General features: G+C 38.5%; 1 protein-coding gene across 2 annotated transcripts in view; it reads right to left on the bottom strand.

Moving 5' to 3' along the window:
- poc1a (POC1 centriolar protein A) overlaps positions 1–9,388 on the bottom strand; it is a 30,231-nt gene that overhangs the window by 1,195 nt on the left and 19,648 nt on the right. For both annotated transcript variants that reach the window (XM_029502184.1, XM_029502185.1), the window contains exons 10-11: positions 7,854–8,120; positions 1–555 (exon numbers count right to left, since the gene is read on the bottom strand). The exon at positions 1–555 is cut by the window's left edge and continues 1,195 nt beyond it. In XM_029502184.1, the coding sequence (XP_029358044.1) occupies positions 445–555; positions 7,854–8,120 (378 nt within the window). In that variant the 3' untranslated portion in view covers positions 1–444. The remainder of the gene's footprint in view (positions 556–7,853; positions 8,121–9,388) is intronic.

Genomic DNA, 9,388 nt, shown 5'->3' with positions numbered 1-9,388 from the left:
ATTTTACTAATTTTATTCACAGAAAAAAAGTGTGCAGTGAAAAGGCAAGTGCAAAAGTCTCTTGCACGTGTCTACACTTTTGTTCAGGTAGTCATTGCGTGTGTGCGCACAGTGACTAGTCGTAAGACCTTCGTCAGCAGAAAGGGTGCCCTCTCAGCGCTGTTTTAGAGGAACAGTTTCTCTAATATTCACCTGCTTCACTTCTTATTTCGCTTGTTAAAATGACCAGATGCAGTCCATCAGCAGTAAGGCTCAGGGTGCATTCAAATCCACTCTAGAAAATTGCAAAGTCAAGTCCTGGCTGCATGTGTGAATGCACAGCTGTGCGTTCAAGATCTGATGTTTTACTGTGGTCGAACAACAGTGATGTGAGACTGTCTGTGATGCTGATGTGTTTCCACTTTCCTCACATGGTGGTTCAACCTTTCTCTGAAGCCGCCATCTTTAGGCCTCTTCTGATCTCTGGAGATGTAGACCAATCTCCATTTGATTCTCCAAACACTCCTTGAGCTTGTCTTCAGTCAACGTCAGCCGCTGCTCCAAGATGGAAACTGTCTGGATGAGAGGAGGAGAGACAGCAGGGGACAATTGAGGAGAGGAACAATTCAGGGAAAGAAAGGGGGAAGGAAAGAGATGGATAAGAGAGACAGAGCATGTTAGAGAGGGCTGTACAGCATCAGCCTGACAGTAATGACTATATAATGGCCGTGTTTGTGTGTGTGAAAGAGGCAGCTTGTGTGCGTTTCAGACAGATGTTGTGCGTGCAAGACAATCCAGCTGATTATCACAGAGAGATCTGCTGCCTGAGTCGAAAACAGCAGAGTCTCTGTCTCTGGCACGCACTCTCTCTTGTTCTCTCACTCACATGTTTGCATAGACACACACTTACGCTCACACAAAGAATACAAGAAAGTCACTTTCTGATAAAGGACGGGCAAGTGTGGGTAGTGAGATCACAGTGCAACATACTTTTCCCCTCAGCATCCTCCAACAGTGACTGCATTTGTTGTTTATTTGTGGTCGCACATTTGAGCTCTGTGCCTGTTTATCAGAGGCGCCTCCAGGTGTACTTTGCAGAAGATGCGCTGTCTAAATGAACAGTTTAGTGATGACAGAGCTGACTTCTCAAGCTTTTATTATATACTTTATAACTAAATAGAAACTGTTAGAGGATTCTTGTCCACATACAACTATTCATAACTTTAAGTGACCAGGAGGATTGGGTGCATTTCAACAGTTTTTAAATGTTAACAATAGCTTCCAGTCATAGCTGCATGAAAGACTTTTTAAATGCTTCTGCCAGTTTACAAATCACTTCATGGCCTTAGGTGTGAATATATTATATTCCTGAAAAATGCTTAACTAGTCGGTTCGTTGTTGTCAGGCAGTAGCACCATGAATCAAAACGAGGGTTGAATATTAGGACTTGGGTGTTTCCAGGGAAATCTTGTAAAAATATGTTTTTGTTTGCAAGAGGAATAGACTTGTAGGATCCCGGATCACCTGGGCAGTATCATTGTGCACTGACAAATTTATCTTCAATAACACTTCTTTGCAACACTCACAGACACAGCTATAGGGTTTATCGCAGAGTAGCATTCAATTCAACAGGTGGAGCACTGAGTGCTGAAGAACACAAAAAAAAAAACAAAAAAAAAAAAAAACCTCAAAACCCAAAAAACAACAATCTTCCTTTTTTGCCCTCAAACTTGGGGCTTCTCACTTCTTAGATGAAAGGTGCTATCCAAATAAAGATTGATCTATTGAACACCAGGTCAATCCCATAAAGTTGTTATACATTTGTCATCATACAATCATTTGTATCAACCTGGACAAAATTACATTACATACATTATTTATCAGAAATCGCGGTAGAGTTGGTTTAAAAAAATAAAAAATAAAAAAAGTGACATATTCCTGTAAAAGATGTTGTAACTGCATTTCAGCCTGAATTATTTTATTTCCTTTTTTCCCCCCCGCTTTTTTAATCTAAAGTGCCTTAACTGTACAAAAAATATTCATCTATTGCTCTGTTTTTCTAGAGACATTGTAATTTCACTGTACTTTTATGTACATCTTAATTCAAACACCTTTAAATGTCTTCAGTGTTTGAAACATGTTATTTGTTATCCAACCATAGTTTGTAGTTATATTCATACTTACCACATTTTTTTTGTAATTTACTTCACAGTGAAAATTTGACACTGCATTAATTCAGTTCAAAGAAAAAACAAAACAAAACAAAGAGTTCTTGGAAACAGTTTTAGAAAAACCCACTTTGCAAAAGCGATTTTAAGTTGAATGAGCCCACTTCCTGAAAACCTGAATTCGTGAAATAGCTGTTAGATGAGCTAATGTTGCCTGGTGACAAACAGCTTTAGATGGTTGTTCTTTGCCACTAAAACAATTAAACAGTAGACATGACCACCCCTGACACATGAGACCCTTTAGATTTGGGTCATTGAGAGGAAAATAAGTCAACATGTCTTGACCTGTTATTTTAATGTGTCTTTGTGTGAGCAGCTGTAATTTTGAAATTGCTCGAAAGAAGCACAGAGTTGAGTCAGTCCTTGGTCATTTGTCAAAATACAAGCAGCATACGTTATGTCTGATGGAGAGACATAATGAAAGCTTCGGTTCACTTCGGTTCACCTCAGAAAAGGTTATCTAACACAAGCTTTCAGGTGTAACATGTTCAGTTGAGAAATACCATGACAACAAGTTCATTCATTAAAACTATATAGTGAGTAAACGAAAACCAATATATATAATTTGCACCTCATATAACTTGATCTTCATGTGATACTTTCTGGCTGTCTCTTGTTTCATTTCTGTTCCAGGAATATCTCTCTTTCATGATCATTTAAAAGTCACTTGATACAATCAGGGCATTACTTAGGATGATATCATCTACTGAAAAGAAAATCTAATATGATATTTATTGTCTTTCAGACTATTGTAAATAAGTATCACGGTCCCGCCACAAATGAGCGATGTAATGCACAAATTCATGATAAAGGTTTAAGCCGTCTCCATGCATGTGGATGAAAAGGGAACTTCCTATACTGAGGAGGCAGCCTGGTAACCTCTTTCCACTTATTTTATAACTTAACAAAAGCTATGAAAGATGTGACTTACAACTTGTTTGTTTGTTTCCAACGACTGGTGAAGTCACATCCAGGCTAACCTCTCTTCTGTTCTGTCTCTGAGCATCTTTCATTAATCTTAAAACGTGTGTTGACCTTCCACTGTTGCATTTACAAGAGCATAAGGAAGGTAAACAACAACTACTTTGTGAGCTCACAAAAATATTCCCATGAAAATTTGCTCGATCAGTAGTGTGGGCACTTAATGTCATTGTAAGCTGGTTTCATCTGTATCCATAACACTCAGCAACTCAGTTTTCCTACTTGTAATCCGTTCCAAAAGGGTTGTGTGAAACATGTCTGAACAACCCACAACAGCATCACGGATTCACATCATCTGTCAAACTGTGACATTTAGACTGCCCACATACATGGCTGATGAAGACGGTGTTTGTTAGAGGTGAGGTGGGGGGAGAAAAAAAAAAAAAAAAAAAAAAGAATCGCACACATGCAACAATATTTGTTTAAAAAAAATCAAATAAAACTAATGCTTCGAGGCTGCTTTACTGCGTGTAGCCTTACAAGTCGCCTTTAGAATGGCAGTAAGATTTCGTTACTTCAGGATTGTTAATAACTTATATAGCTCTTCCTCCCCTTCTCCCTCACCTCATTTGTTTAGCTATTTATGCATATTTTAAATTCTTATGCATATTGCATAAATAAACACTCTTGAATCTTCTTTTCACTTCGGGCCACTCAAGCAAAGCATGTAGACTGATGTTTCTATGAGTTTCCATTTGGATCTCATCACTCTCACCATTCTTTAGTGTTACATGTAAATGCAGTTAATAAACCAAACACATACACAATATTGGCCATTGTTAACATGCAACATGCAATGACAGAGGAATTGACAAAGATTGTTGAATCTCTTATATAATCTCATAGTCCAACATAGACTTCCCACACAAAAGAGTTCAACAAAGTGTGGGCGAGTGGTGTTTTCTTTTGGGTCATCAAGCCAGATAACATCCCCTGCTATTTCATGCATCATGGGAGAGAAAGGGCTTATATATCCTCTTTCTCGCCTTCTCCTTGCCTGTCTCCTTTTTCTGGATCAATACCACCCTGTTTATCTTACCAACCTGATATGGCTATGAAGTCCTCAACTACGCCAGCCACCGGGGTTGGTGTGTGTGTGTGTGTGCGCTATTCTGCACGTGTCCCCAGGCAGCGACATTATACGGGCCTATAGTTTTCATCTGGAGTAGAAACTAAATCTTTATGCTCCTAAAAATAGAGCTAGATCTTTTTCTTTTCTCTCCAGAACACATTATACCCTCCATCGCCCTGAGCATTGCTGGCCTCTGTTACAAAATCTCATAGCTTTGGTTTAATCCACAACACAATAGTCAGAGCACGACAGAATTGTACTGGTGGTAGATGGCAATGACACATGGCAATGGCAGTTCGATCTAACTAATTCATGTGAGTTGTTTAATGTGTTATTATTAAACTAAAAAACTGACAAACTCATGGTGTGTGAGCGGCAGTGAAACTCTACTACATATCTGCAGATGTGACCTGAAGGGACTTTTGGCATTGTCGGATCTTAATACTGCTGGTTACTTGCTACAATGGGTCAGAACCCAGAAATTGTTGCTTTTGTCAATAAAATATTCAAAGAACTAAATTATTTGTAATGAAAAAGTTGCTGATTATTTTCTGTCTCATCTTTCTCTACTGCAGTTTCTTGGTGCTTATCAACTGAAATATACACAAATACAATTAAAGCCTGTCCAAAATAAACAAATATTGGCTTCTATTTTTGAAAAGTTGTTAATACATTAGCAAGTATAATTTTCCTTTGCTGATTCTACAATTTAAGGAGATACAGCGCAAGCATCTACAACATCATCTAGATTTGTTGGTCATTTAAGTTGTTCACATGATTACGCAACTTAAGAAACTTCTTCCTTTCCTTTTCCTTTGACAACAGGTCGAACTGGGTGACAATTTGGTTTTCATTATTCCAGAACAATTCAACGAATATACTGATCAGAGACATCAGTTCAGCAATTACCGAAAGAGCATTTGGTGAGCAACCAGTTCAGTGGCATCTAAAAACTTAGATGCCTCTTGCATTAAAAGGAAAGAAACTGATGCGAGAAACTATGAGCTAATGTCCTTGCAACTCAACTTACAGTTGCTCATAGAAGAAAATGAATTCAGCGGACTTTTCTATGTCTATTACATCGACTGGGACACACACATGAAATGAAGAACTGCTCAGTTGTGACTGGATGCTGCTAATATGTAAAAATTACAATACTCAAATGTTATTTAAGTCAGTTGAGGAAGGGAGCACTCCAGTTCACTTGAATTAGCAAATGTAACTGAGTAAGAGAGAAATTCTTCATTCAAGATTCTTCATGATTACGAAGGAGGGTGTGAAATAGTGGGATAAGTGTGGGGACGGCATGATTAGTGTGAGAACACATCTAAGAGGTATGAATTGAGGTATGACAGAGGGGAAAAAAAGGTTATGAGGTGTGGGTGTAAGACAAATAAAAAGCAGCTAACACAGCAAACTGAGGCTTTGGAAGATTCAGTCTAATGTTGAATAATTTATTACCTTCATTCTCCTCGACTATTAGAATTACAAAGAGCGGAAAATCATGCTGCGGAAAAGACAAGTAGAGTAGAAATTAATAATGTTACTTAGGCAGTCTAATTTCCAGGGCAGCAGTAATTTGGGTCTTCATGTTAGCCACAGCTGAATAGAATTGGAGTGTTTGCTTGTTTCTATTCACACCTTGTTATACCATAAAGAACAGTAGATAAAAATTTGTTGAGTTCGACACGTGCCAATCCGGATAATACTTTATGTCAGTTGCATTTAATGTAAATTTCATGCAGTGTGTATTTTAGGATTATACATATACATGGGTTACATTGCTTGGTTAATTAAATCAAGCACATCTTGAAATATTTCAGTCTATTTTAAGCAAATTAGACTTTGAGAAAGAACTATGAAGCCAGTGTTCACCACTGTTTCCTTTAATAGGGTCTGAAAGAGTCTTTACAGGGCACCTCCCACTGCCTCGTTCATCATTATACACTAATTAATTGTACAGCTGATTCTTCATTTGAGTTGTTCTCATCATATGACTGACTATGATTAGCACAGATGTTTCAGTGCAATAAATGATGTGTGCATGTAATAACGTGCTGGGGGATGCCCACACAGTTTGTATGCCCAAGACCTTCTGCTTTGCAGCTGCCATTGTGCTTGTGTGATTAACACCAGGCATTATGTTTTATGGGGTTTTATGGATGCTTTTTCCAAAGCATCCTTGTGATTAACTGTTGATATAAGTGTTGTAAGTGCAAAAATAAATTTGCATTTATATCGTATTTGAAGAAAATTCCATGAAGAAAGCGCCAATTTCTTACCAGTCTATCAGCCTAATCTAGGAAAGGCATCACCCACGTTTCCACGGCTGAATATTGAAACCTAACAATAAAAGACCTGACAGATAAAACCAGATGCTGACAGTCCATTTGGATTGCGTTTGGGGTACAGTCGGGTTGAAAGGAAAAAGCTGGCACTATTGCCCTGGTCAGGGTTAGCCAGCTGCTTTGCTACACTGGGCCAATATCAAATGTTCCCACATGCTGAAGTGAAGTTTGATCAAGAGAGAAAAAAACAACAGTAAGAAACACACCGACTGAAATACCCACGACTGCATCTCAGCAAGGCCATTAAGCGCATACACTTATTAGCACAAAAGGGCACAAACACAAATGGCTAAAACTCTGCACAACCATAGTACACTGTACCACTGTAAAAGTACACAAGTACGCAAAATTTCCTTATGTTCATTTTTTTAAAACATTTGACATGCTAACAGCACAGCCTGAAGTATTTTTCTGTAATAAGTGATATTTATTGGAAATGTCTCTTTACGTCCGTCACTGATCACATTTATGGAGCTGAAGAAAAGCACACAACGCACAAAAAAGGACACAAACTGATAAGAAGCAGACATTCAGGTCTAAACTGGTTTTCTTCAAGGGTCTATTTTTAGTTCGGCAGGCACTGGTTCGCTCCTCTGGCTTCACACTGTGTCTGGCCTTTACCAACCTCAAATGCACTCACCTAATCAAACACCGCTAGTGTGGTGGTTGTGTGAGTATTCTAGTATATTGACATGATGGTGAATAAACACAACAACGGTCCTCAGTCTATTTAGGATTAAGTGATCAACCCTAACTTCTGAAGTAGGGGAGTCACATTTGAGTTAGCATTTATGCATGTCATTGTGACCAGTATACCGAAATGCAGTTCAGTATATAACCACATGTTATATAGACGATTTCAGAAAGAGTAAGAACAGAAAAAAATAAAATAAACAAATAAAAAAAATGACTGAATGAGTGAATTAGTACATGCGCTAATGTTTACAGCTGAGTTAGCTGATTAATGACATGAATTTAATTTGTAGTACATTCTGGCTGATTTCTATGAAAGGGGTTCAGGGTTCATTTTTAAAAATGCAACGTTTTACTGGCTTGTTTCGATGCTGCAAACACCAAGGTAAAGGTGTTTTTTTTTTTTTTTTGGCGTCTGTGTTGCTGAAACCATCTCTGGCACACAGGTTGAAAAGTAAAGGAAGCTTTTGTTCTGAACAGTGTGTGTGGGAGGCACAACCAAAGTACAGTTCATGCTGTTAGTCATGACAGATTAGCACATCTTCTGCTCACCTGAGTGAGAACATCCAGTTGACCTATGATGTGTTCCAGGGTGCTGGTTAGACCAGGGGGGATGCCTCCATCTGAAGCCTTGGACTGGGATGAATGCTGCGGTAAACCCTGGGTCTGTGTCTGATGGATGGTGGAGGAACTGGTGCTGGTATTTCTGTAGGTGTGGGAATCAGTTGTTCTACTGCGGCTTCCACTCTGACTGCTGCTTTGAGTGTGGGCAGCGGTTTGGGAGTCCTGTCTGTTCAAACGCTCCGAGGAGTCAGAGGTCTGAAAACAGAGAGAGCAGAGAAACCAACTATTACATATTAAATGGTTTTGATGTGAGAACCTCCCATTTATGGAAGGAAACTTACATTTCAGCCAGGTCCATTTTAACACTTCTGTAGAGTTAGCATCGTTAAATTTGTTAAAAGGAGCGGAGGAGGAGGGAACTGGAGCTAGGAGAGGAGACTGCTCTCCAAAAGACAGTCTGGACTCAAACAGCGCTCCAGCCAGTTGTTTTGACACTAACATTGATTAGTGTCTAACTTTGCAGTAAATCCCTGCAGGAAGCAAACGCTTTGTGGGTGGTTAATTTGGATACAAGTAAATTATGTACCATTGTCACAATTGCACAGCAAAAGAAAAAATGTATATGATCAAGCCCTGATCATATAAATAAAATATGATTCACACTGTGTTGTATATCCGCTCAGCTCACTGATTCACTCAGGTCCTTATATCATTATAAAAGCAAAGTGCTGAGGTGTAAACATGTATGGCTCATGAAGGGAAAGGGGGATGTCACTGAACAACAAAATATGAAATGAAATAATTAAAGAATTGCAAACACATTTTCTGTAAGTTCATCACTTCATATCAGTGTGACATAGTGACAACAGTTTGCAATAACTGATTTAAATCACGTATTCACTACCATCAACCTTCAATGTTATTAGACGAGCATCACATTTTGTCCAGAACTTCGTCAGTCTCTTTACCGACTGAGTGTGTGGGTAGGTGATACCACAAACATTTGTGACTCAATTTTTTCTTCTGAGAAGTTACTCTTGCTGCACATATTTTGCGTAAAACTCAAAACTCACTCTGAATGTTCTTTGGTGAGCACATATGGTCAGGAGTGAATCAAATGTAGACAAAATTTGGTGCATTCTGTTACATTCCAATTGAATTCTGGTAACATGTCCATTTAGTTTTAGAGAGCCTTGATTTAACGGCTAACACAGATGTGAAAATTAAACCTAACTAAAAATGTACAACTACTAACTGATTAAATTATATGGGAAAAACAGCAACTCCCAGCAGACAAAACAAGAAACCTAAGGTTAACAATTGAGATTGTTCGAGATGCGAAATATTAACCTTTATTTCGCAGAAGAATGGAAGACCTTAAAATGTGTTCTACGCAAATCAACACAGAATTTACTTGAATGAATTTCAGGTATGTAAAAACTGGAAACTGTTGACTTTCTTAGCACAGACCGTCACACCTATACATGAAGGTCCATCACAACGTCTCTCTAAAAACTGTATGC

Source organism: Echeneis naucrates, chromosome 5, assembly GCF_900963305.1.
Source record: "Echeneis naucrates chromosome 5, fEcheNa1.1, whole genome shotgun sequence".
In the NCBI taxonomy this organism is placed as follows: Eukaryota; Metazoa; Chordata; class Actinopteri; order Carangiformes; family Echeneidae; genus Echeneis; species Echeneis naucrates.
Note: the sequence above shows the minus strand (reverse complement) of the source record. Positions and strands in the feature narration are given on the sequence as shown.